Source organism: Lepus europaeus, chromosome 19, assembly GCF_033115175.1.
Source record: "Lepus europaeus isolate LE1 chromosome 19, mLepTim1.pri, whole genome shotgun sequence".
Taxonomy (NCBI): Eukaryota; Metazoa; Chordata; class Mammalia; order Lagomorpha; family Leporidae; genus Lepus; species Lepus europaeus.
In genome coordinates this window covers 53,061,046-53,088,631 of record NC_084845.1, presented here as the reverse complement: position 1 = coordinate 53,088,631, position 27,586 = coordinate 53,061,046, and the positions used below count along the sequence as shown (strand labels likewise).

The 27,586-nt window shown below is 48.4% G+C and overlaps 1 protein-coding gene across 1 annotated transcript; it reads left to right on the top strand.

The window, feature by feature from the left end:
- Positions 1–22: 22 nt before the first annotated feature.
- Positions 23–27,186, top strand: DYNC1LI2 (dynein cytoplasmic 1 light intermediate chain 2). Its single transcript, XM_062176094.1, has 13 exons — positions 23–164; positions 326–399; positions 2,213–2,329; positions 7,441–7,671; positions 12,268–12,437; positions 13,513–13,606; positions 15,670–15,805; positions 18,407–18,518; positions 19,012–19,071; positions 19,927–19,968; positions 20,291–20,408; positions 21,463–21,579; positions 24,257–27,186. Exons 1-13 carry the CDS (start codon positions 58–60, stop codon positions 24,355–24,357), a joined length of 1,479 nt encoding a protein of 492 aa, XP_062032078.1. The 5' UTR covers positions 23–57; the 3' UTR covers positions 24,358–27,186.
- The last annotated feature ends 400 nt before the right edge of the window (positions 27,187–27,586 follow it).

Below are 27,586 nucleotides of genomic sequence, written 5' to 3'. Positions count from 1 at the left end.
CTCGCGGGTCCTCGGCGGGCCCGGGGGAGGGCCCTCTTTGTGGCTGCTGTTGGCAAGATGGCGCCGGTGGGGGTGGAAAAGAAGCTGCTGTTGGGCCCCAACGGGCCCGCGGTGGCGGCCGCCGGCGACCTGACTAGCGAGGAGGAAGAGGGCCAGAGTCTGTGGTGAGGCCGCGGGCGGCCGGGCCGGGCCGGCCGGGGAGGGCGTGGCCGGGCGGGAGCCGCCTGGGCCGGGCCCGCCCGTCCGAGCGGTCCCGACGGCCCAGCGCGCGCCGGGAGGGCCAGGTCGGCCCCGGGGCTGACCGCTGTCGCCATTGTCGCCGCAGGTCTTCGATCTTGAGCGAAGTGTCTACCCGCGCCAGGTCCAAACTGCCGTCTGGCAAGAACATCCTGGTTTTCGGTGAGCGCCGGCGGCGGGGCGTTGCCCAGGGGCGCCCGGGTGGGCGAGGCGGGCGTCTGTCCCGCAGGTGCCAGCAGCCCCGCTTCACCTGCCGCCTGCCCGCGGCGTGTCCTGCACGGGAGGGCTCTGTGGACCCTGGCTGAGCCAGCGCTCGCGGGGGAGAGCCCGGTGTGGCTGCGTGGGGCTGTCGGCACATTGCTAAAGTCACTTGGTCACAACCTCGGCCTTTGACTTCGCCTTGGTTGTCCCTGACCCTGCTCCCGCGGCCTCCTGTTCACCAAAGTGAGGGCATGGAGAGAGGGGAGTGAGGCGATGCGGCGGCTAGCTGGAGAGGGCGGGGAAGGCGGTGCCCTGCGCTCGGAGCCGTGGGAAGATGCCACACCAGCCTTTCTCCATCGTGGGCAGCGCGCGGTCGGAGGCTTCAGGGCTTCCCTGTATCATTGCAGCCCTCACTGCGGGGCTGCCTGGTGCCGGTCCCTTACGCTCTCTGGCCTCAGTTTCCTCGTACGAGTGAGGGAGTTTGGGGGCATTCACGGAAGGAGCCCATTCGTGGGCCTGGGACAGCGCACACAGCCCTTGGACGCCCCGCAGGTGACGTTTTGGTGGCTGCTGCGCCCTGCCGGGCTTGGGCAGCTGAGGGTGTTAGCATCACATTACTTTGAGCTGTCGAAAGAGAGTGGTATGGGGAGTAAGGAAGCAGGTGCCAAAGTCAGCCTGCAGCGGCCCGGAGGTGACAAGAGGGTACGCGGCGTGGAAACTGTTAGAAGCTTCTGTGGCAGGTGCTTGCTAAGGTAAGCCAGGCGCAGACTGTGAAAGGCTGAAGCGTCGGCGCTGTCTTCTGAGGCCTCGTATCTCATCTCCACCCCAGGCCTCATGGCAACCACAGCCTGGTTGGTTTTCCTTCTGTTTCTGAGAGGGGCCTACGGTCTTCCCTAGGTGCTGACCACTGTGGTGGGCAGTGGGAGGACCCCTGGAGATCTTCAGGGGCTGGGTGTGGAGAGACGGGGAGCTCAGAAGGAGCAGGTACCAAAGTGAGGCTGCCAAGTGCTCACCGAGCTCCGCCTGGCAGGTGGAGGGTGTCCGTGCGGCATGGCGCTGCGGGGAAGAGGGGCTCGGGTCTGTGGCCTGCCTTTCAGTTCCCTAGCTCTAAAGTGCCGGGTGTCAGCTCCCAGGGGTGCCTCCTGGTGGTTGTTGGTTTGGAGTTTTTAGGGGAGGGTGGGGGCCGGGGTCTGTAGGTGGGCAGAGGGAGATGAGGAAGTCCTTGGTAATTATGAAGATTATACCTGAGAGTTTTGCTTAGGTGTGTAATTATTACCAGTTTCCCAGCCTTCAGAGTGGTTATAAAGGAGATGTGCTGAGATCAGACATGAATAACAACTCTGTTCTTCAGGATGGTGGGGCAGGATCAGACCTCTTTGAGTTCAGAGTTCTTGGGTGTTGAGGTTACGTTTTTCAAGGTTGCTTGTTTTTCTTGTGATCATAGTTTGCTTTGTGAGGAGCTGGCCCCCACCTTTTACTTGGCTTCTCCAGACGCACATCCTGTCAGCCGTGGGTAGGCCCTGTGGACCTGGCTTCTTTCCTCCCTCGCGAAGTGAGGGTAGCTCTGGTGGAAAGTCGCGTTAGATTTGGGATTGGCCACCTTTGCCACCCTATCCCCAAACACTCTTAATAGCAAAGTTGGCCCTGTTTCCGAAAGCAGGTGCATCCTTTGCAGGAGGCTTCTTAGTTGTTTCGTGTGTGTGTGTGCACGCCATGACTCCCTGTCCTTGCCTGGAGTTAACAGTACAGCTTTGTCTTCAAACGTCAACTGTAGGTGAAGATGGTTCTGGTAAAACAACCCTCATGACTAAACTGCAAGGAGCTGAACATGGTAAAAAAGGAAGAGGCCTGGAGTATCTCTACCTCAGCGTCCATGATGAGGACCGAGATGGTGAGTGGAGCGTGGTCCCTGGGACGGGGCTCTGGGCAGGTCGACTTCTCGCTTGCAGTGACTAGACCATGGTACTCTGGATTTTCTCTTTGAGTCTGAGAGAATTCATCGAAGGCAATAATGAGTGAAGTATGTGTCTTTGACAGTACTTCACTCCCTCTCCCTTCTAGAGTGTATTAGCAATCACAGGGAGTGGGACTGGCGCCTGCTGCTCTGGCCAGCCCCTGCTTTAGAGGAGAGGCTGAAGATAGAGTTTTACATATGCAGAAAGGTAGTAAAAAATCATTCTATTTTTAAGAGATTTATTTATTTATTTATTTGAAAGTCAGAGTTCCAGAGGCAGAGAGAGATCATCCATCTGCTGGTTCACTCCCCAAATGGCCATAACAGCCAGGGCTGGGCCAGACTGAAGCCAGGAGCTGGGAGCTTCATCTGGATCTGTCACATGGGTGGCAGGGACCAAGTACTTGGACCATCCTCTGCTGCTGTTCCCAGGCCATCAGCAGGGAGCTGGATTGGAAGTGGAGCAACTGGGACATGAAGTGGCACTAAAACGTGATGCTGGTGTGTCGCAGGTAGCAGTGTTACCCCCTATGCCACAATACCAATCCCACGTTTTAGGTTTTATGTTAGTTTTTTTAATTATTCTAGAATAAGTAATTGTTGGTACCTAGGTGGGTTTTTTTGGTAGGAAAGTTATTGGTACAGCCTGAAGAGGAAGTATATTGGTTAAATTGCTTTCTTTTGGGAACGAAATTTTCTTTTCTGGTGTAGCAGGTTAATCTGCCGCGTGTGATGCCAGCATCCCACATAGGTTTGAGTCCCAGCTGCTCCACTTCCAATGCAGCTCCCTGACAATGGCTTGGGAAAAACAGTGGAAGATGACCCAAGTCCTTGGGCCCCTGCACCCATGTGGGAGACCCAGAAGAAGCTCCTGGCTCTTGGCTTCGGCCTGGCCCGGCTCTGGCTGTCGCAGTCATTTGGAGAGTGAACCAGCAGATTGCTCTTTCTCTATCTCTTCTCTATTTAACCCTGACTTTCAAAAAAAATTGCTTTTTTTTTTTTAAAGATTTATTTATTTATTTGGAAGTCAGAGTTACACAGAAGGAGAGGGAGAGAGAGAGAGAGGTCTTCCATCCGCTGGTTCACTCCCTAATTGGCCACAACAGCAAGAGCTGTGCCAACCTGAAGCCAGGAGCTTCTTTCAGGTCTCCCACATGGGTGCAGGGGCCCAGGCACTTGGGCCATCTTCGACTGCTTTCCCAAGCCATAGCAGGGAGCTGGATCGGAAGTGGAGCAGCCAGGACCTAAACTGGCGTCCATGTGGGATGCTGGCGTTGCAGGCGGTGGCCTTACCCTCTAAGCCACAGCGCTGGACCTAAAAATTGATTTCTCTTAATTTGCTTTTACACATGTAAGCAGCAGGGACCATGACTGAAGAGTGGTTATGTGAGTGAGAGCTAATCCTCTGGTCCCCCAGTTTATTACTGCTAAAAGGAAGAACCTGGTTTGCTTCCAGCCTGTGATTCTTCCCTCTTCAAGAGCTTTTTAGTGGAGGGCATGGGTCAGGGTCCCTTGTGAAACCTTGGAAAACTGCACTGTACTGCTGTTCATTCAGTGGTCATCTGAGAACTCCAGGGATTTTATATTTACTCCCCTGCCCGGGCTGCTTTTGTCATGCCACACGTTCCCTGAAGGCCATGCAAGGAAGGCACGAGGCAGGAAGTAGACCAGGTGCCAAGGGCTCTGTCTTCTATAAAAATGACAGAAGCATTCAGGGGTCCATCTAGGCCCATTTAAGTCTCCAAACAGGACTGAGACTTGGGCCTCTGAGCCAGGCCTGGAGGACCTCATACATTTGCCTCTGGCTTCCTGTTTTTGTTGGGCTGCATGGTCATTGTGACAAGAGCTTGGGCTTTGGAGCCAGGCAGGACAGGTTCGAGTGCCACTCTTGTGGTTAATAGTTGTGCATCCTTGGGTCGCTGACTTCGCCCCTTTGCGCTGCAGTCTCCTCATGTGCGGAATGCTGTGGTGCTGCCTGCTTTGCAGGTGGGTAGAATGAGATGCTGTGTGTCCTGGGTAAAGGAGAGCTTTGAAACCTGATGACAGCTCCGGTGCCCTGTTCTGTTTCTCTGGAAAATACAGCGTGTGGTGTGGATATTCTGTGAGGTTCTAGCCTCTTCTGTTTCCAGATGGTGAAAACATATTGCATGCCAAAGCTTCATGTTAACCATATGTATGGCGTGCCTTTGAGTTGAAGTACATGTTAACTTCTATTTTAGATTGCTTTAAGATTATCTCAGAAACTTCTGGGGCTTTGCATTTATAGGGTTTGTTTTTTTGTGTTTTTTTTTGTTTGTTTTTTTTTTAAGGCCACCTACTTGTGAGTTTCTGCTTGATGAAAGAGCTGTCCTTATTTGTTGTTAATTACACATTTTTCAGCCTAGCCTTTTTACTGTGTGGTGTGACTCAGTTATAAATAACACACATTGCAGGAAGTCACAAAGGTAGGGAAACATGGTTTCTGGCTTGTACCTTTTTAGTGGTGGGATATGACATGTCACAAAATGTAGCCTGCTGGGTTAAGGACATCATGTGTGTGCATCCAAGAGCATGTGCAAGTTATGTGTAGTGGGTAATGGGGAGTAGTACTTTTTAGACTGCATTCACAGAGCCCAAACTAAAACCTCTGTAAAATACTCAGATGTTAGATTTGAAAGTATACCTAGATTTAGATACCTTATACTTTTAAACTAAATTCATGAATATAAAGTTTTTTATAGCATTTTGATGATTATAGAAAAAATAGATTTTTAACGTATATGTTGGAATTTATTGGAAAAAAGTTAATGAAGTGATATATTTTTAAGGTTTATTTATTTATTTGAAAGTCAGATTACTCAGAGAGAGAAGGAGAGGCAGAGAGAGAGAGAGAGAGAGGGGTCTTCCATCCGCTGGTTCACTCCCCAAATGGCTGCAACAGCCAGAGCTGCACTGATTCGAAGCAAGGAGCCAGGAGCTTCTTCCGGGTCTCCCATGTGGGTGCAGGGGCCCAAGCACTTGGGCCATCTTCCACTGCTTTCCCAGGCCACAGCAGAGAGCTGGATTGGAAGTAGAGCAGCCAGGACTCCAACTAGACCCAAATGGGATGACAGCACTGCAGGCGGTGGTTTTACCTGCTTTGCCACAGCGCTGCCCCCAAAGTGATAGTTTTAATGGCAGGAATTTGCTTCAGCTTCTTTCTTTTTTCTAAAGATGTATTTATTTATTTGAAAGTAGAGTTACAGAGAGAGACAGAGAGAAAGGTCTCCATCCATTGGTTAACTTCCCAAAGGCTATAGTGGCCAGAGCTGGGCTGATCCTAAGCCAGGAGCCAGGAGTTTCTTCTGGGTTTCCATGTGAGTGCAGGGGCCCAAGCAACTGGGCCATCTTCTACTGCTTTTCCAGGCCATTAGCAGAAAGCTGGATCAGAAATAGAGTGGCTGGAACTCAAACCGGCACCCATATGGGATGCTGGCACTGCAGGTGGTGGCTTTACATGCTACTCCATGGCGCCAGCCCCCCTCAGGTTCTTTTATAAAGAATAATACTGGGGGGCCGGCGCTGTGGCGCAGCGGATTAATGCCCTGGCCTGAAGTGCCAGCATCCCATATGGGCGCCAGTTTGAGACCCGGCTGCTCCACTTCCTTTCTGGCTCTCTGCTATGGCCTGGGAAAGCAGTGCTTGGGCCCCTGCACCCACTTGGGAGACCCGGAAGGAGCTCCTGGCTCCTGGCTTCAGATCAGCACAGCTCCGGCTGTTGCGGCCATCTGGGGAGTGAACCTTCAGATGGAAGACCTCTCTCTCTCTCTCTCTCTCTCTCTGCCTCTCCTCTTTCTTTGTAACTCTGACTTTCAAATAAATAAATAAATCTTTAAAAAAAAATGGTGAAAAATATCTAAAATTTTTTTAAAATATATTATCATTTTGGAGAATTATGTTGTTCAGTTTGGTCATCCAGGTATGATTTTGGAACCGCTTCATTAAATTTCAGTATTTGCAAATGTGTGTGTGTATGTTTCAACAGATTATGACAAATATACATATGTACAGGCACACCCACATAAAAGTAGAGAGTCCAGTAGCATGAACCACAGTGTGCCTATCACTTGACTTGCATTTCTGGTCAATTTTATTTCAGCTATAATCTCCCTTTCTCCCTTCAGTCCACACTGGATATTTTGAAGCAGATTTTAGGCATTGTATCATTTCATCTGTGAATACCTCTAGGTTTAAAAGATGAGGGTTTTAAAAAAGCATAACCACATTATTATCATAACAGAAATAACTAGTCCTCTTATCAGGCATCCAGTGTTTCATATCTAAATTTATGTCAGTATTGATTTTATCTTAGCATTAAAATACAAAGATGCTGTCAATGAATACATTGCATGTTGGGACCGACACAAGAAGGGTGTGTTTAACCACAGGCGCTTGGGCACAGTGACCGCTCACAGATCGCTTACAACAATGGGTTATTTAAACTGTGGCAGAGTGAACGTTAGTATCTTTTGGTTCTTACTGATAGTTAAATGTCTTTGGGCTGGCACTGGGGCAAAGCAGATTAGGCTGCTGCGTCTGACACCAACATGCTATATCTGAGCACTGGTTTAGCTTCCTGCTGCTTTGCTTCCAATCCAGTTCCCTGCTGCTGTGCCTGGGAAAGCAGTGGAAGATGGCTCACATACTTGAGCCTCTGCCACCTGTGTGGGAGACGAGGATGGAGTTCCTGGCTTTGGCCTGGCCCAGCCCAGGCTGTTGCGGCCATTTGGGGAGGGAACCAGTGGATAGATGCTCCTCTCTCTCTCTGCCTTTCAGATAAAATAAATCTTTAAAAAAGAAAGTAAAATACCTTACTCTATTCCTTAAGCATTGTTCAAGTCTTTTTACGTGTGGACTCTTCATACGTTGTGCTAGTTTAAGTTTAGGACCACTCAGCTCATCAGGCACGAGGACCAAGGATTGCTGAGTATTGGGGCTCTTGTGAGTTAGGGTGACATTCTTGATGGTCACCTTTGAGATCTTGATGTGGCTGGTTGTCAGGAAATAACTCGGGTTCGTTTTTCCCTCAGATCACACACGCTGCAACGTGTGGATCCTCGATGGAGACCTGTACCACAAAGGCCTGCTGAAATTTGCAGTGTCTGCAGAATCCTTGCCGGAGACCTTGGTCATTCTTGTTGCAGACATGTCTAGGCCTTGGACTGTGATGGAATCTTTACAGAAATGGGCTAGTGTTTTACGTGAGCACATTGATAAGATGAAAATTCCGCCAGAAGAAATGAGGGAGCTGGAACGGAAGTGTAAGTATAATAGAATTTACAGTCTCTTTGAAAGGTTCTTTTCTTTTCTTTTCTTTTCTTTTTTTTTTTAGATTATTTTATTTGAGTTACAGAGAGGTAGAGAGAGAGAGAGAGAAAGGTCTTCCACCTGCTGGTTCACTCCCCAGATGGCTGCAACAGCCAGAGCTATGCCAATGTGAAGCCAGGAGCCAGGAGTTTCTTCTGGGTCTCCCCCACGGGTGCAGGGGCCCAAGGACCTGGGCCATCTTCCACTGCTTTCCCAGGCCATAGCAGAGAGCTGGATCAGAAGTAGAGCAGCCAGGACTCGAACTGGCACTCATAGGGGATGCCAGCACTGCAGGTGGTGGCTTTACCCACTACACCACAGCACTGCCCCTGTGAAAAGTTCTAACCACCGTCCTTTTCAAAGCCAAGAGGCTTCCTTTGCGTAGTGTTTGTTTTGTTTTCACCATGTGTTTCAGTTGCTCAGTGGTCAGAAGGATTCAATCCTTATCTCAAGTGTTACAGCTGAAGAATGAGTCACTGTTTCTTGTTACCTTTATTGGTTCTGTTTTAAAATGAGAATTCTTCCCTTGCTCACTGAAATGAGGTCAGTGCAGTGAGTCTCAGTACCTGCTAAGTTAGCAGTAGAGGTGTGGGGATTTGTGGTGATCTCCTGCCCTAGAGTTCCATTAAGGCCCCTGTTGTGGGCAGGTTTAGAGGAAGCCCTAGCAAGACAAACCCGTCAGCTCCTACCAATTGATTTTACAACCCAGTACATAAGATTTTAGTTAAGACAGAAAGGTCATTTTTTGGTTCCTTGAGATGAAAGGCTATTTTAAGACGAAGGATGTCCAAGTCCTTATGAGAACAAAGAACTTGCAAATAAAAGGAAGTTGTTTTTTCCCCCTTAATGTGGTTCAGGAGCTTGTTTTTCTTTTTCCTTGCTTCTGTGCAGTTACATCAGCTTCTGTCCACTTGCCAGGGAGATGGGAGGGGCAGGTGCTGGAGCCGTGGCAGTGCTGTCTTAGCCAGGGTAGGCTTGGCCTCGCCTGGCCTATTTCCACAGGATGACATCACTCCCTCTAGTGAATTACTGAGGGCGGCTCCTAGGGCATGGCACATGCTTTCTTCATTCTTACAGGCAGAAGGGTCAGGAATTTTGATGCGTTTTCCTGTCCCTCACCTTAATGTTGTTCCTGTCCCACGTTAGCTAAAGTGGAGCGTTCAACATCTTCCTCTCAGTGTGTTTGTATGCATGTGTGTTTCCTGGGTCACCCACATGTGCGCCGCAGTGATTATTATGCAGCTCAGCTTGTCTGTCTCCAGCCACTGACCTTTCTAGATAAAGCCTCTTTTCCCCTGAAATAAAGACAGCTTCTCAGAGTAACTGTGAGGCTGACGAGCTGTCTGTGTCCCTGCAGTTGGAGCTTTCCTCCCGGATGAGGGGGCTCGTGTCCTGGAGACTGTGGTCCTTTGAACCTGTTTTCTTGCGCTGATAACCTTGTAAGGATTTGTTACAACAGAAAAAAGGGGAAGGATTGAGCCAAGGATGTTGTTCCTTCCGAGGCAGGGAAAGTATCTGCTCTGTACCAGTTACTGGGGATGCAGCTGGCAAGATGCCTGTTCCTGGGGATCTGAGGTTTCCATGAGCCCCTGCATTCATTTTGTGATCTCAGTTGTTGGTGGCTGTGTCACGGAGGATTTGGTTCAGCTGCATGTGCTGGAAAACCTGAGATAATGCTGGTTCATGCAAGACTGGGATTTTTATCAGTGAGTTGTGAGTTCAGTGAGGCGGTTCAGGATTGGAAGCAGCCTGGGAAGACGGGTCAGGACCGTTGATTCCTTTGTCCTTGTTGTTCTGTTATTTTTGGGTGAGGTTCTCTCCCTCCTGACACCTGGAGCTCCAGCCTTCACATCCACGTCCAGGCAGCAGGAAGGAGGAGTTGAAGGAAGGGCCGAAGGGCACGTGCTGTCTTGTTACGGAGGCCGGGAAATTCAGTCTCAGTTCTGTGTCCCAAGTGTCAGGGTTGGGTTTGGTTTTGAAGGGAAGGAGGAGAGGACACTGGAGAGGAACTAGTGATCACTGGACCCCTGTTGGATCGCAGGTCTGGGTAACCTGTGAAGGGCCTCCCTGCTGTCCCCGCCCCTCCGAGATGTTTGGCCTGGTAGGGAGCTCTGTTTGCCGCATATAGGAGTGCCTTTGATGGGCTGATTTTAGGTTACGTTGGCCATCCTTGTGTTCAGAGGACCCCACTTCCCAGATGAATAGGACTCTAGGTTTCACATTGAGTGTGTGAAGGCTGTTATCCAAATAGTTTCTGATCCAGCACCCATCTCCAGTTTGCTGATTTTGGAAGCTGCTCCGTGGTTGGACCACTGTGTTTCAGGGTTATGTTCCCCAGTAGCCCTGGGTCTGTGGCAGCTGACTAAGAACCATCTGAGAGGGAAGGTGTTCCCCAGAGCCACCAGAAAGTGGTGCTTGTTCCTCTCTGATTGTTACCTTTCCTGCTTGCTGTCTGAGGCTTCTCTTGCATACGAAAGTCTGTGGGGTCTTGGACTGTGGAACCCACGAGTGGCCAGTGAGGTAGGAGGGATAAGATAGGAAGCAGCAGCCAGGAAGGGCGCTGTCTCTGTGATCTCGTTCGTGCCCCTGCTCCCTTCTGATGTGAAAGGGGAGCCTCAGGCTCCCTGCTGTGAAACACCAGCCATCCCCAGCTAGATAGAGATTGTTAGCACGGTGGATTGTGTAGACCTAAGGAAAACGCACATCCAAGTTGCACAGTCCTCGCTCTTTTTATGATCCTCCCTTCTCATTTACATATATGTTATGCACGTTAGCTCTACCTTCCAACCTATTTGGTAAAATGGCAAGTTACTTAAAAACCTGTGAATTTCCCCCTGCCATTAGACACTGCAATTAAGTCATTCCTTTATGGTGGGAATCATTTTACATATATATATATAAATTTATTTTTATTTATTTGAAAGAGTTAGGTAGCGACAGAGAGAGAGGTCTCCCATCACTTGTTCACTCCCCAGATGGCTGCAACAGCTGGAGCTGAGCTGATCCGAAGCCAGGAGCCAGGAGCTTTTTCCGGGTCTCCCACATGGGTACAGGGGCACAAGGACTTGGGCCATCTTCTACTGCCTTCCCAGGCCACAGCAGAGAGCTGGATTGGAAGAGGAGCAGCCGGGACTAGAACCAGTGCCCATATGGGATGCCAGCGCTTCAGGCCAGGGCTTTAACTTGCTGCACCACAGTGCTGGCCCCTCAAGTGGTGTCTTAAAGGCTGTGCCAGACCGTCTCCCTCAGGTTCTTTTTATTTCTGGTATTTGCATTTACTTGCTGTGTGTGTTGTTGATGAGATAAAAGGCCTGCCGGTCCCTCAGTCTGATTGGGCGTAGAACGGTAGAGCCACCTGTTTGCTCCTCTGACTCTTGGTAGCTTTAACCACAGTGTTTGTGTGCCATGGCTCAACAAGACAGCTTTGCTGTGTCCACACAAGGGGCAGGTGTGTGGGCTGTGTGGTTCTTGGCTTAAATGAGCCAGTGTACTACTGTCAACTTGGAGGCCCTCGTTAGCCGGAGCAGTGGACGTGTGTAGTAAGAAGTGATGCTGTACTGCTGGCCCTTTAGGCAGGAACAGTGACGAACCCTGCACATGTGACTTAGGCTCTGCTGAGGATACCAGATCTACCAGGTGAGGGTAATGTGGCGATGCTGTGGTGCTGGGCGGGTCTGGCCTCATCACCTAGTGCTGAAGGACCTCAGTGCTTTGTAGCTAGCATGGTGTATCTTTGTGGAGTTCAGATGTTTTACCGGGTATCTCTAGTGAGGACCCTGATGGGTTTTGTATGATATAGCTGTTTCTAATAGTTGCCTGTCTTGGGCCGGTGCCGCAGCTCAGTAGGCTAATCCTCCACCTAGCGGTACCGGTACACCGGGTTCTAGTCTCGGTCGGGGCGCCGGATTCTGTCCCGGTTGCCTCTCTTCCAGGCCAGCTCTCTGCTGTGGCCAGGGAGTGCAGTGGAGGATGGCCCAAGTGCTTGGGCCCTGCACCCCATGGGAGACCAGGAGAAGCACCTGGCTCCTGCCATCGGATCAGCGCGGTGCGCCGGCCGCAGCATGCCAGCCGCGGTGGCCATTGGAGGGTGAACCAACGGCAAAAGGAAGACCTTTCTCTCTGTCTCTCTCTCTCATTGTCCACTCTGCCTGTAAAAAAAAAAATTAAAAAAAATAGTTGCCTGTCTTAAAATAGCACAGTTCAACTTTTCTAATATTTAAAATTGAATATATGTACAGAATTGGCTTTTTTCATTGTAAAAGGTATGGAAGCCTTAGAATTTCTTACAGGTCTGTTTAGGAGTTAGACAGAATTAAAAAGGTTTAGGGGGATGTCCTGGCTGCTCTGGGGTGACAAGGCCCCTCAGATGTGTCTGCATTGGCACTTTGCATCACCATGGCCAGATCCCTAAGATTGCAGTCAGATGCAACTAGGAAGTTCTGTCACATGTGACTGCTTATTTTCTGTGCTAGTTGCTGCCTTTTTCAGTTTGCTAAAGCTAATGTGTTTTTTATTGTTGTATATATATTTTTTTCTTTCATCCACTATAGTTGTGAAAGATTTCCAAGACTATATCGAGCCTGAGGAAGGTTGTCAAGGTTCCCCGCAGAGAAGAGGCCCTCTGACTGCAGGCTCGGATGAAGAGAGTGTTGCCTTGCCCCTGGGTGACAACGTGCTGACTCACAACCTGGGGATCCCTGTGTTGGTGGTGTGCACAAAGGTGTGTGCTAGGGGCGTGCAGGCATGCGACCAGCACCACTGGGAGGAGAGTTTGAGAAGAGCAAACTTTGGATAAAGTTAGTTCACAAGGGAGCATTCGACTTGCTCAGGATTCATTAAGGTACTGAATCTGTCAGGCTAGGAAAAAACACTGTCATTTAATGTTGTCACTGGAGACAGGACATCACTCAGGTTGCTTCTGCCTGGGTTAGTCTATGAAGCACTGTTGACTTTTTAGGCAAACTCAGAACTAAAAGCAATTTTCTTTTTTAAGAGATTAGCTTGTTTGCCTTATTTATTTAATTTATTTGAAAGGCAGAGAGAGAGAGAGAGATCTGTCTGCTGGTTCAATCCTTAAATGCCTGCAGCAGCCATGGCTGGGCCACGCTAAAGCCAGGGACCCTGCTGCTTGAGCCATCACCTCCTGCTTCCCAGGGTGCACATGAGCAGGAAGCTGGAATCGGGAGGAGCCGGGCCTGAAACCAGGCACTCCTGTATGCGATGTCAAAGTCCCAAGCAGCTTTTTATCCTCCATGCCAAATACCTGCCCCAAAAAGCAGTTTTCCTGCAGCTGTGTGAACTGGTTCATCTCACCCAAACTGATGATGAGAATGATTAGCTGGGAATAGGAGTTAAGTTCAGTTATGCAGGAGTAAACTTATGTTTCTTACATAAGAAAAAAATGTTGCCTTAAAAACTTTTGGCTTCCAGAATACTTTACTGCCAGTTATTCACCGTGTTACCAAGTATGGGGTGTGCCAGTTTCACCCTGTTCTGGAGCATGGAGCTCTGTGGACAGCGGCCACAGCTTTGCCCAGTGTGGCTCACGAGAGCTGGTTCCGAGTTAGAACAACTGTGACCTGAACAGGCCTGTTATATCCAGCTTGTACGTGGAGCAGCAGGCCCAGAATGAGAGGGACAGCTCCCCGGTGATTTCTGGCTCTTCTCCAATTCCTGCTGGGATCCTTGGCTGGCTGTCACCCGTGCTGTCCTGTAGTTCGTTTGCAGAAGGCTCTGTTCCCTCCTCAGCAGGCAGAGGCAGAAGGTGACTCTTTGTCTTGCTGTCTCCCCTGCAGTGTGATGCAGTGAGCGTCCTGGAGAAGGAGCACGATTACAGGGACGAGCACTTGGACTTCATCCAGTCGCACCTGCGGAGGTTCTGCCTCCAGTGTATCCTTGGGGTGCTGTGTCGGGCCCAGGGGCATAGACTTCCCTCCCTTCACCCTTTGGGTGAAGCTCCTTAGGAACCCAGAATAGTCTTCTGTTGGGGGAAATTGTATCTTTTACCTCATTGGAATTTGAGGCTTACTGATTTTGGCCTATCTTGGATCACTTTTTTTTAAAGACTTATTTATTTATTTGAAAGGCAGAGTTATAGAGAGGCAGAGGCAGAGAGAGAGAGGTCTTCCATCCTATAGTTCACTCCCCAGATGGCCACAACGACTGGAGCTGTGCTGATCCAAAGCCAGGAGCCAGGAGCTTCTCTCAGGTCTCCCACGTGGGTGCAGGGGCCCGAGGACTTGGACCGTCTTCTATTGCTTTCCCAGGCTATAGCAGAGAGCTGGGTCAGAAGTGGAGCAGCTGGGACTTGAACTGGTGCCCATATGGGATGCTGGCACTGCAGGCGTCAGCTTTACCCACTATGCCACAGTGCCAGCCCCTTTGATTACTTTTTAATGCAGTGTATTTGATAGGATTTCATTACAAGGAAGCTGATTATGTAGTCATTGACCACATTATTTTTCATTATTCTGTCTTAGAAATCTTATAAAAGTTTGCTTTTATTCAAAAGAGATTACTGAACTACATAGTGCTTCAGATGCAACAGGTGCTTCCCCTGAATTGGTTTTGTGCTGTCCATGAGGGGTGCTGTGTTGGCAGTCTGTCTTTGGAACCTTACTTCTGTAATGTCAGTAGTCCCAGACCTTGGGGTGGGTTCCTACCTTTGCCTTTGAGCTCATTGGCACTCAAACCTCAAAAAAGCTTTACCGTGTGTGAGTTCCTGCTTGGGAAGGGACTGTGTACCTTGGAATTCTGAGAGAGTGGACATCATAGAGCCATTAACTTAACCTCTTGGGAAGCAACCTTGATGTTGAGGGGGTCAAGACGGTGAACTACATGGCCTGCTGATGGTAATAGGCTTCATGCTTTTGATTTGTTTCATATGCTACTGTTTACTTTTTTCATTTTTTTTAGAAGATATATTTAGAGGCTGGTGTTGTGGTGTAATGGATTAACCTGCTGTCTGCAATGCCAGCATCCCATATGGGCGCTGGTTCAAATCCTGGCTGCTCTACTTCTAATCCAGCTCCCTGCTTAAGTGCTCGGGCCCCTGCACCCACATGGAAGACCTGGAAGATGTTCCTGGTTCCCGGCTTTGGCCTGGCTGAGCCTCAGCTGTTAAGGCCATTTGAAAAACCTTTCTCTCTCTATGAAAAGATTTATTAAAATAGAAGTAAATATATAATAAAAATAAAATAAAAAGGTTTATTTTATTTGTTTAAAAGGTAGAATTAGAGTTGTGTTCCATCTGCTGGTTCACTCCCTAAAAGGCCATAATGACCAGGGCTGTGCCAGACTGAAGCCAGGAGCCAGAAATTTCATCTGGATCTCACATGTGGGTGCCGGGGCCCAACTACTTGAGCCATGCTCTGCTGCTTTCCCGGGCACATTAACAGGGAGCTGGATAGGAAGCAGAGCAGCCCAGCTAGACCTGGTGCCCATGTGGGATGCTGGTGTCAACAAGCACCCACTGCACCACAACACCAGCCCCATCTTTTTTTCTTCTTTTTAAAGATGTATTTATTCATTTAAAGAGTTAAAGAGAGAGAGAGAGAGATTTTCCATCTGCTGGTTCACTCCTCGAATGGCTACAATGGCTGGGGCTGGTGCTGAACCAGGCCATAGCCAGGAGTGTTATCTGGGTCTCCCATATGAGTGCAGGGGCCCAACCACTTGGGTCATCATCTGCTTTCCCAGGCTCAGTAGTAGGGAGTTGGATGGGAGGTGGAACAGTTAGGACTGAAACTGGTGCTCATGGAATACCAGGGTTGCAGGCTTAACCTGCTGTGACAGCACCGGCCTCTGCCTTTTTTCGTTTGTAAGTTGTAGCTTTCTGTTGCTCCTGTAGTGATCAAAAATTGACGAGGCCCTGAGTGCCACTTGGAGGCTTATGCTGTGTGTGTGGTTCTGTCTCCCCTGGTGAGTCTGTTTTCCTTAAGAAGATCGATTAGATGGCGCTGCCTTGATTTACACATCAGTGAAGGAAGAGAAGAATCTCGACCTCTTGTATAAGTACATTGTGCACAGAACATACGGGTTCCACTTCACCACACCTGCCCTAGTTGTGGAAAAGGATGCAGTGTTTATGTGAGTTCTTCAGCTGTAACGCTTTCAGAGTCTTTGTCATTCACTTGCTTTTCACATGTTTCAAGTAAGGTGCCTCTGTCTGCTGCCTGGAGGCGGAGACCCACCTTTCTCTGCTCCCTTCCAGACTAGAAGGCGCTCTGCCTGAGGGAAGCGGGGTGCACTGAGGGGTGTAGCCTTCTTCAGGGAGAGCAAGTTGCCAGAACTTCACCAGCTGTGTGGGACACTTGCTGTCGTCTGGTACAGTTGTGGGAAGAGGGAGTTGAGGTCTAAAGGAGTTTTCTCTTTGGGGATCCTGAGTAGGCAGTAGTTCCTGTGCTCATTGGCAGGGATGGCTGCTTGCATTCTGCATGCATCCCAGTCAGACGGGTTTGTGCTCAGTGTTTCCGACTTTTCAACTTTGGGAGCCACTGGAGTTGCCTGGGATTTTTGTTTTTTGTTGTTGTTGTTTGTTTGTTTTTGTTTTTGTTTTGTTTTTTTAAGATTTATTTTGTTTATTTGAAAGAGTTAAACAGAGGAGAGGCAGAGAGAGAGAAAGGTCTTCATCCGCTGGTTCGCTCCCCAGTTGGCCTCAACAGCTGGAGCTGCGCTGATCTGAAGCCAGGAGCTTCTTCGGGGTCTCCCACGCAGGTGCAGGGGCCCCAGGACTTGGGCCATCTTTACTGCTTTTCCAGGCCATAGCAGAGAGCCGGATTGGAAGTGTAGCAACCAGATCTCGAACCAGCGCCCATATGGGATGCCAGCACTTCAGGGCAGGGCACTAACCCATTGTGCCACAGCACCGACCCCAACTGGTCTTGAAGATGCGTGGAGGCCTATGTGCTTACTGGAGAACCCTAGATGTTACTAAATAAATGGTGATCCTGTGCTCTGAGAGGACTTGTATCATCAGATTGATGTTTAGGCTTAGATATTCTCATGACTTAGCAGTTACATTTGCTTGCTCTGCAGAGCTTACTCAGCCCCCCCCCCCCACCACCACCACCGTGTACCTGGATTCTCCACTGGGGACCCAGAAATGCATGCACTCTGGTCCCTGCACATGGCACTGCAGGGGTCACACGCATAGCTGAAGAGGAAAGAATAGTGCTGGAGTAGTGGAGAAGTGTGGCAGGGAAAGCAGAGGGGCTGCTGGAGGACAGGCAGTGCAGGAGGAAGGGACGGGCGGTCAGTGAGAGGTTGGAGGTGTGAAAGGGGCTCTCAGAGAACCACATAGGTTCTGTTCTGCACTCACTCAGGCCACTCACGGACAGCATACCTGATTTTGTCTTATTTATTAATTTATTTAAAAGCCAGAGAGAGAGAATCTTCCATCTGTTGATTCACTCCCCCAAATGTCTGCAATAGCTGGGGCTGGGCCAGGCTAAAGCCAGGAGCCTGGAACTCAGTCTGGGTCTCCCATGTGAGTGGCAAGGACCCAAGTACTTGAGGTATCACTTGCTGCCTTCTGGGATGCACATTAGCAGGAAGTTGAATTGGCAGCAGAGCCAGGACGCAAACCCAGGGACTCTGATATGGGATGCAGGCTTCCCATGTAACATCTTAAGTGCTGTACCAAATGCTCACCTAGCATACCTGGTTTTAGACAGTCATCCAGAGCAGTCAGGCAAGCATCAAAGGCACAGATTTAGTAGGTTTTTGGAATTGGAATTGCTCATAGCCAAATCACATGTGATCCTGAGGTGAAAGGGGAGCAGAGAGACTGGTTTGGGGGTGCTGGGAATGGAGAAGCATCTCATAGCTTTTGAAGGCTGCAGAGGTCATGGCAGTGTCTGGAGCATGCCTTGTTCCTTTGCGCTTTTAGCTCTGTTTCTTATCTAGAGATTGGTGTAGTCAGCAAGACCATTTTGGTGAATGGAGTGCCCTGGATAAGCACCCTCTTGGTTATGGAGCTGTGGAATAGGAGTTGGGTGGAGAATGATCGTTTGCCATCTTTCTGAGCTTCCTGAGTTCAAATGGGTATTGTGTGGGCCATTTTATAATTGCTACCTATAAGAGAATCAGGCAGGAACCTAGGTGACATGTTGTCCTGTGGTGTCCAGCAGGGCAGCCTCCGTGGGGGAGTGTCAGGGACACCTTGGGGCCAAGGTTAGACATAGGCTCTAGTCACTTTGTGGCTTCAGGACATATCTTTCCATGCCAGGAAAATTAATGAATGAGTTCAGAAGATGATGTTGCCAAGAGTTCACAGTGACTGTGTAGGAGGGAAGCCTCCATGCCATGGTCCAGGAGAAACAGTCACATCCTGAGCTCTGCTCTCTGCTGCTCTCTGCGTGGTCCTCTGCCAGAACAGGCCCCATTGTGTCCTGGCTCCTTGAGGTGGAGTTGGTGACTGTGTACACTTCAGTGGGACAGTGAGCCTAGTCATTCCACACTGGCTCCCTTAGGCCTGGCACCCCTGAGTTGGTATGGGTGGAGCAGGATGTGCAGTGTTACCTGCTTTGTTATTCCTGAAGTGGATTCTGGCTTCTCTCTCAGAAGCTGCAAGCCACCCCCTGCAGTCACCAGATCTTGTGGGAAACAGTCTGAGCCAGGAGTGTGCTTTGCAGATGCCATCAGGCAGTCCGGGGAAAAGCAAGTCAATCCCTGTCTCTTTGCCTTTAGACCTGCAGGCTGGGATAATGAAAAGAAAATAGCTATTTTACATGAAAACTTCACGACTGTGAAGCCAGAAGATGCATATGAGGACTTTATCGTGAAACCCCCTGTGAGAAAGGTACTTAAGTCAGTCACTTGCAGAGTTTAGGTGTTTCAAATGGGAAAAGAAAGAGATCTCGCACACTGTGCCACTTTGGGGAAAAAAAATGCAAAGTCCTTTTTGTTAGTCTTTAATGAGGTCCAGTGTTGGGTAAATGGCCTGGATAGCAGGCCAGGAGTGATGGTATGCCCACTGGAGCGGGGTGGTGGCTCATAAAGTCCAGGCACTGCTGTGGCCACCTCTGGATTGCTGCTCCGAACTCCCTGTAGATTCTCTTCTGGGATGTGTTGTTTCGAACCTGCCAGACTCAGATGTTAATTGGCCACCTACTGTGTATGGTTTGGGGAGTGGGTCTGTGCCAGGCCAGAAAAATGTTAATTCTGCCGTCTGAGCAGGAATCCCTCAGCCCCATGTGGAGGCCCAAGCCCAAGCTTCTCCTCGCAGCATGAAGCATGATGGTAGTTACGAATATTCTTGGTCTGTGGCCATAAACCTGTGTATCGCTTCACAGCTGGTCCATGACAAAGAGTTGGCAGCAGAGGATGAGCAGGTGTTCCTGATGAAGCAACAGGTAAGAAGACCAGTGAGGTTTGGAACAGAGGCTGCCGCGTGCATGAGATGTCAGATCTCCAGGGCAGGGCTTGGGGTGTCCACACATGGGGAGTCACAGAGCTTACCAGGTCTCCTCCTCCTTCCCATCTGTCTCCCGTCTCTCCGGGATTAGTAGGGTTGGACTGCCTACCTGCTTGCCTTGCAGATTGTTTTAGGTGCTCTTTCTCTAGAAACAGGGAAGGTTTTCTGGCTTACTTCCTGTGCGGACAGTCTACCAGATCACCCGCCTCACTTCTGTTATTTCATGGAGCCTTGCACAGCCCCATGCAGAAAGGCCGGTGATGCCCGTTGCCGTAGTGATGATAGTAGTTTCCCCAAGCTGACAGGTTAGAACATAAACCCTATCTCACGTTTCCCTTTTACCTGGACAATTGTTAGACATGTCTGGGGTGTGCCTGATGGTACAGGTAGATCAGTTGGTCTTTAAACATTTTTATTTATTTATCTATCTGAGAGACAGTGCGTGCCTATCTGCTGGTTCACTCCCCAGGGCTGGACTAGGCCGGAGCCAGAATTCAATCCAGGTCTCCTACCTGGGTGTGGGGATGGACCCGACTACTTGAGCCATCACTGCTGCCTCCCAGGATGCCATTAGCAGGAGGATGGAGACATCAGCCAGAGCTTGCTTTCCTAGCTTCACAACTGATTACTTGGAATAATTTTTTTTAAGTGTTTTTGCATTTATATTGTAGAACTTAGGACTTTGTTGTTGTTACTGGTGCCCTCTAGTGGAATATTGGAGTATGTTTTTCTCCAGAGCTTCATTGCACTCTGCAGGCCTTGGTTAACGGCCAGTTTGTCCCTCTCTTTGCAGTCACTCCTTGCCAAGCAGCCAGTCACGCCCACGAGAGCCTCCGTGAGTACCTTCCACTACACAGAGGGTCAAGGCCCAGTGTCATGGGTGCTTCAGACTCTGTGCCATTGCTTGGGTGGGCTTTCATATTCTAAAGGGAGTCCGCTTTCCCTGCAGCCCCACAGCTAGGAGCATCATGTGATGTCTCGAGGAGTCTGATGAAGGACTTCAGTTGGGAACTGGAGTGAACTGACGTTGTTGTCTGTGTCACTCTTGTCTCACCCTGGACTGGGAAGGATCCTGTGGAATCAGGCCTTCACTTTTGGAGTATGTGTCTGCTGTTATTTTTATGCCTCTATGTGACCTGGGCTGGTTTTGGACTTAGGAATCCCCTGCAAGAGGACCCTCTGGCTCTCCAAGGACTCAAGGCCGGGGAGGGCCAGCCAGTGTGCCAAGTGCTTCCCCTGGCACGTCAGTGAAGAAGCCAGACCCAAACATCAAAAGTATGTATCCTGTGTGTCCATGGAGAGTGTTTTAGTCCTAGGCCTGTGCCCTACAGTGGCTTGGAGGCTGGGTCTGAGGAGCCCCCTGACAGCTGGGCGTTCGCTTCCCCAGGAAGGGCTGCTTTCCATTTCTCTTTGCCCAGGGGGAGGGGTTCGTGCTTGGCAGAGACCAGGGCCTATTTACTTTGTTGGTATTGGAGGCCCATGTACTTAGCTTTGCATAAAAAAATAAAAGAAAGAAAAAGAAGGAAAGAACAAACTGCAGTTAGGCCTCCCAGATTGCCTCATAGAGGATTCCAAAATATGAACTCACATTAAAATGTATATTTTAGATTATTAGCTTTTTTTTTTTTTTATCCCCATCTACTCCAGAAGGCAGAGAGAGGAGAGAGGGAGAAACCTTTGTCCACTGGTTCACTTCCTAAATATCTGCAACAGCTAGGGCTGGGCCAGGCCAACGTCAGGAGTTTGCAGCTTCCTCCAGGTTTCCCATGTGACGGGCAGGTTCACAAGTGTCTGAGCCATCATCTGCTCCTCCCAGTATGCATTAGCAAGAAACTGGATCTGAAATGGAGTAGTAGGACTTGAATGGACCAATATGGGCTGTGAGCATCCCAGATGGAGGCCTAATTCTGTGCACCACAATGCTCTCCCTGAATTCTTTCCTTGTGTTTCTCATTATGTTTGTACTGTTACTGCTAAATTCTTATATATTTGATGGCGTTCATTCAGGAGATGTACTGTTTTCAGCAGGTTTGGAGCATTAGGGCCCAGAAACCTTTAAAAAACACTGCCTTGCAGACAGGGAGATGAGGCGGAGCATAGGTTATCTGTACGGCCCCCAGACAGGTGGGAGGTGTAACACGCTTCTGTTGACCTCGTTAGCCTCAGCAGCAGTGCTAGGTAAGGACTCACAGTGTAGAAACCGGTGTTCTGGGAAGATGATAGCCACCACGGCTGATTCCAGTGAGAACTGGGCTTTTGTTTAATTAAGTCATCCAGTTTGTGTGATGCTGTGTTTTGTTTTGTTTTGTTTTTCCTGTGATTTCCCTAGATAATGCAGCAAGTGAAGGAGTGCTGGCCAGCTTCTTCAACAGTCTTCTGAGTAAAAAAACCGGTTCTCCTGGGAGTCCTGGTGCTGGTGGGGCACAGAGCACAGCCAAGAAGTCAGGTACAGCAGGGCCCCCTGAGATGGGGAGCCTGGTGGTTGAGCAGGGCTGGAAGGATGGGGAGCAGCCTGGAGTGTCTGCCTTCACCTGACCTGCAGACCCCCGGCCTCCTGAGTGGCAAGCAAGGAAACAGATCCTCACTTGGCACTGAGCAGTGGGAGCACTTGAGACATGTGGGTTTTCTTGGCGCGTTTTGAGTGGGGTTTACATACATTCATATTTTTGGGAACTAGCTTCTGGGTGAGTGAGCAAATTTTATGTGTAGCTCTGCTACATATATAACATTCCTATTAGAGGTCATGGTTACTGAAAGGGTAAGTAACTTGGCGCAATTAAAAGCAGTAAAATTGATTTCAGCAGAGTAAAGCAAACAATTTGCAATTCAGGTAGCTCCAAGAACCAGAGCTTATTCTGGGCTAATCATGTGATCTTTACAGCATTTATAGAAAAGACAGCTGAGATACAGAAAACAACCTAGCTGAATCCTGTTCGGTCTATCAACCAATCAGTTGGTTGGTCCCTGTTGGCTATAGGGCTTCCTGCCACTAACTAGCGCTTGGTTGCTGTGATTAAACTATAATGGTTTGGTCTGTTGAGTTCAGAACTGGTGCTCAATCCAAATCCATGGTCTCCCAAAGGTTGATTTAACATGATCTGGGGTGGACCATGGGCATTTTATTGTTTCATTTTCTGTGATGCTTTATGAAGCTTTCTGTTCATGTCTGCTGGAGCCTGTGAATCCTCACCGTCTCGCTGGAGGGTCCTTGTCTTCTCCATGAAGCCCCCTCCTTGTCTCATGGATGCCCCTCTGGTGGCCCCCCATCTGTCCTTCCCTGTGAGCTGGTAGGACAGTTGGATGCCATGGAGGACTTTGAAGCGAAAGAACCAAGTCCCTTGGGAAACAGCACATTTTCCTGGGGAGCTGGAGGATATTGTCAAAGGTTCTTCGCTTTAATTCTCCATTAACTGTAAGGGTGTTACTATAGTGTTTGCCATGACTGGTTTGTCTAGGACAGAGGAGGTCCTCCGGAGACCCCAGTCCATCCTCAGGGCAGCCTGGGCCTCCAGCAGCTCCAAGGTCTGAGAGAGCCAACAGGCTAATCCTCCACCTGCGGCGTCGGCACACTGGGTTTTAGTCCCGGTCGGGGCGCCGGATTCTGTCCCGGTTGCCCCTCTTCCAGGCCAGCCCTCTGCTATGGCCAGGGAGTGCAGTGGAGGATGGCCCAAGTCCTTGGGCCCTGCACCCCATGGGAGACCAGGAGAAGCACCTGGCTCCTGCCTTTGGATCAGCGCAGTGCGCCAGCCGCAGCGCACTGGCTGTGGTGGCCATTGGAGGGTGAACCAACGGCAAAAGGAAGACCTTTCTCTCTGTCTCTCTCTCTCACTGTCCACTCTGCCTGTCAAAAAAAAAAAAAAAAAAAAAAAAGAATTAAGGAAGTCTGAATGAGATTATCTCTCAAAGTCTTTCCAATGAACAAGCTGTCCTTATTCTTACTAAGGTTACTCTCTGTATTTGTCCATTTTCTGCTACTGCTTATTAAATGTGAGGCAGAGTTTTATGTAGCTCATAGTTTTGAGGGCTGAAAGTCCAGACAGTGTGGTGCAGGGTGTAGCTTAGGTCACATGGTATGTGTGGCAGGAGGAAGGATCATGTCTCAAAACTGGAAGCCAGGGATTCAGCTTGCACAGTTCCTTCCCTGGGGACTCTCCATTTGACCTAAGGACTTCCCACTAGGCACCCTCCCAGCTTGCCCTGAGGAGCCTCCAACATGTGGACCTTTGGGAGATAAACCACATCAGAACCTCAACATTGTCACTACACATAATTACAGAAGTCTGCATCATTTTATTTATTTATTTTTAAAGATTTATTTATTCATTTGAAAGGCAGAGTTACGGAGAGACAGAGATTGGTTCATTCCCTAACTGGCTGCAACGGTCGGAGCTGGGCTAACCTGAAGGCAAGATCCAGGAGGTTCTTCTAGATCTTCCACATGAGTGCAGGATCCTAAGGACATGGGCCATCCTCCACTGCTTTCCCGGGCCATAGCAGAGAGCTGGATTGGAAGTGGAACAGCTGGGACTGGAACCGGCACCCATATGGGAGGCCTGCACTGCAGGTGGCAGCTCTACCTGCCATGCCACAGCGCCGGCCCTCTGCATTTTTTTTTATTTGAAAGAGTTTTATTTTATTTATTTGAGAGTTTTTTAATTTTATTTACTTGAAAGAGTTTTTTTGTTTTGTTTTTTTATTTTACTCTGCATTGTTTTAAATGTCCCTTTGTTTTTATTTATTTATTTTTTAGAAGATTGATTTATTTGAAAGAGTTGCAGAGAGAGAGGGAGAGACAGAGAGCTTCCATCTGCTGGTTTACTTCCCAAATGGCCGCAACAACTGCAGCTGGGCCAGGCTGAAGCCAGGAGTCCAGAGCTTTTTCTGTATCTCCCATGTGGGTGCAGGGGCCCAAGGAGTTGGGTCATTTTCCACTGCTTTCCCAAGCACATCGGTAGGAAGCTGGGTTGGAAGTAGAGCAGCTGGGACTCAAATCAGTGCCTATATGGGATGCTGGCAAAGCAGGCCATGGCTTAACTCACTGTGCCACAGTGCTGGTCCTTAAATGTCCCTTTTTAAAGATTATTTTCTCGCATCATTGCCCTTTTTTTTCCTTTCTTTTTTAGGACAAAAGACTGTGTTGTCAAATGTTCAGGAAGAACTGGATAGAATGACTCGAAAACCAGACTCCATGGTAACAAACTCTTCAACAGAAAATGAAGCCTGATCCTCCTTAAAAAGTGCATCTGTCAAATGACCAAATAACTCTGTATATTGATCTGCTAAGACCAGGATTTTTCTGATACGGCACATGCTATCAGTTTTTTGGGGCAGGGGAGATGGACTCTAAACAAACAAACAAAAACTTGATTGGCTTGTCCAGATGTGAAATGCACATTGAGGAAAGTTGTATGTCAGACCCTTTATTAAGGAAAACCCTTGGACTCTTGGGTGTGTGGCTCTCTTGTGGTCAGTGAACGCAGCTGGGTTTCTTGTGGAGGGAACGTGAAGCGAGAGAGGGAGGGCCCATTTCCTGTCATGGTGGGGCAGATGAGCCCAGGCAATCATTGATCCGAGGGTGGGGAGTCTGACCAGTTGTGTGTTAGCAAAGTCACTTGTTCTTGGGAGGCAGATTAAGTAGCAGAAGGTGCAAGATAGAGAATGACTGAAGAAGGAAGGAGAGAAGTGATGACGGGGAAGCCGAACGTGAGGCCGGTGGGGGAAGCAGGAGGTGAGCAGTGTTAGCAAATACTGTGTGTTCAGTAGAAGTCAAATAATCATTGTTTAAGACTTAAAATTAGAAGCATTTCCAAACTAAACACTAAGCAAATGGCAATTAGGCTTGCTCTGGAAGCATCTTTAACTTAAGAAGGATGTGATAAGCGTGGGGGCACCTGAGTCAGGTGGAGCTGACACGGCTGGGGGAGATGGCAGCTGCCCGGGACCCACGTGCATGGCCCAGGCCACGTCCTCGTGGGAGGTGCTGGGCTCCACGCATGTGCATCGTGGGGCAGACAGTCACTGCGGGGTGTGTGCAAAGTCAGCAGTTTAAGAATTAATTTTAACTTGCGTTTTCTAAATAGCTCTTGCGTTTTTGTTTTTTGTTGCCGTTGTTTGTTTTAAGCTGCCACAGGCTGGCCTATAATAGAGAATGGGTGTCACCCTCTCCTTTTGTCAACGCAGTGTGCTGCAGAAAGTCAGGGGAGGTTTCGCTTGTGACCACACTCCGGGTAATCGGCTCGCACCAGTCCCTGCCTTACAGTCCATAGGAACCTTCAGGGAGTTCCACGGATGGAAAACGGTCTTGTTCTAGCTCCCTGGTCTGATCAATGCTATCAGGTGGATAAATAAGTGTGAGTGTTTTATACTGAAAATGAAAGTTACTGATTTTTTTTTGTATTTTTCATAACGTAGCATTTTTTTCTTATGGAAGTGATACTTTTAGGTGTCTCCCTGTTTAGGGTAAATTCATGCACATTGTCATGTCACGCCACCATTCTGTGATGGATTTTCTGTGGATTAGAAATGGCACTTTTAATTTTATGTATGATACAACATTTGAATGCAAACACTACCATGAATTTAATGTATGAAATATTTTGTTGTCAAACTAAGGGAGAAAACCACAGTTCACTTATGTGGAGTTTACTTTTTTTATATGAATGTTGTACTGTGTCTGAGCATAACTTCCCTAACGTCATTACTTTTACACACCCAGTTTGACTGACCACTGATGTAGTGCTGGGCATAACTGAATAGCCTGTGTTACATAACAAGACTTAAAACTGTCTTGATTTGCTTTTGTAAAGGTCTGAACACTGTTAAGGAGAGAGTTGAGTATTTACTTGCCTTTCTGACAAACAAAAACGTGTTTCTTGTGCCAGTTTTATTGTTGAAATATACTATTTTTTTCTTTTTAATTGCTTTTTTAAAAAAATATTGTGGCTTCCAATTACCATGTTGTCTAGGTGATGATGCTGAATTGTCGAATGATGGTAGTGGTGAAGTGACCAACAGATGCCAAACAGCTCGTGGCCATGCTAAAGGTGGGGGTCACTTAATCCTTCCATAGCAGCTGGGGGCAAAAATGAGTGACCTCAGAAACAGGAAGGCATTCTGGGAAAGGCACATGCCTAAGAGAAATACAGTATGGTTTTAAATTTTAATACAGAATTTTAATTTCTGTTTATTTTTTATCCTTTGAACTGATAAGCACTTTGTGTGTCAGTGTAAAATGTACGACAGCTGATGAAAAGGTTGCGACACCGGGCTTGGGCAGGAAGGCTTCTTGGAGACCACTTAACTGTTTCTCACAAGTGGGTGCTCCTTGGATCAGAAGAAACTGACACATAGTGTCACATGCGCAGTGGTTGCCAAAGTCTACCAACTTTGGGGAGCTGCAGGGTTCTTTTTAGGGGGTGGGAGGAGGGGAGATGATTTTGTTACTTTGGGGTTTTCAAGCATTGGAACCAAAGGCCAAATAATAGACAGCCTTTACTTTTTAAAGTAAAATTCATTTTATTTGCAGAATATACTTGTATGGTAGACTGTTAAAGAAAATTTTATGACTATTTATACACATTATAGTGATTACATCTGCTATTTGTCTTTAATATGGAAAAAAAATCAAAAATAAGCCCAACCTTGAAGACATGGCCAAGATAAAGACCTATGGATTGGTCTTTTCTAAAAATGCAACAGGTATGCTGCTAGATTGTTTTATTTTGTTTGCACTTTTTTTTTGATTGGCCTTTTTAAAACCAGTATTTAAACTAAAGATGTTGTGTTTTATTAATTTAACAGTTGAAAGTGACTGCTCTGTACATCTTAACAATGTTGATGCTGTAAGTGAGCGTTCACTGTCATCTATATACTAAGTTTATTGGTGTTTTTAACTTAAAATTAGGACTGCAGGTTTTCCCCCACCAGCTTCAGCCGAGGGGTGTGACTCTGGGTGCAGTATGCAGTCATGTGGAACCTTGCTTTCTAGTGCTTGGGGAAAAAAAGATGTGTCTAATAACTGGCTTCAATAAACATGAATCCAGACTGCTTACAATTTTTGGTGACTTTCTTTACGATAAATCGTTCTCCTGGAGAGCCATTAATTGCTAATCATATGAGACGTCTGATCATGTAGTTAAAAACCTATGCCTCTCACTTGAAATTACCAGAAATTCTGATAAAGAAACACTTTAAAGCTGTATATTGAAGGTAGTGGAGTTCCATGCTGTGAGTAGAATACAGTGGTCGGTGTGTGAGTCGTCCCTGTGTTTTCTTTCTTCTTGGGTAACTGTTTCTTTGTCTGAATTGGGCTGGGTGATTTTTACCCCAGCTCATTTGGCAGCACTGAGAATCTGTAGAGCAATTTCAGAGCAGCTGTACCATGAAGCTTTTTCACTAATTTAAGTGGGGCACCATAACACAGAGAGGGAAGGAGAAGCAGAGACAGAAAGAGA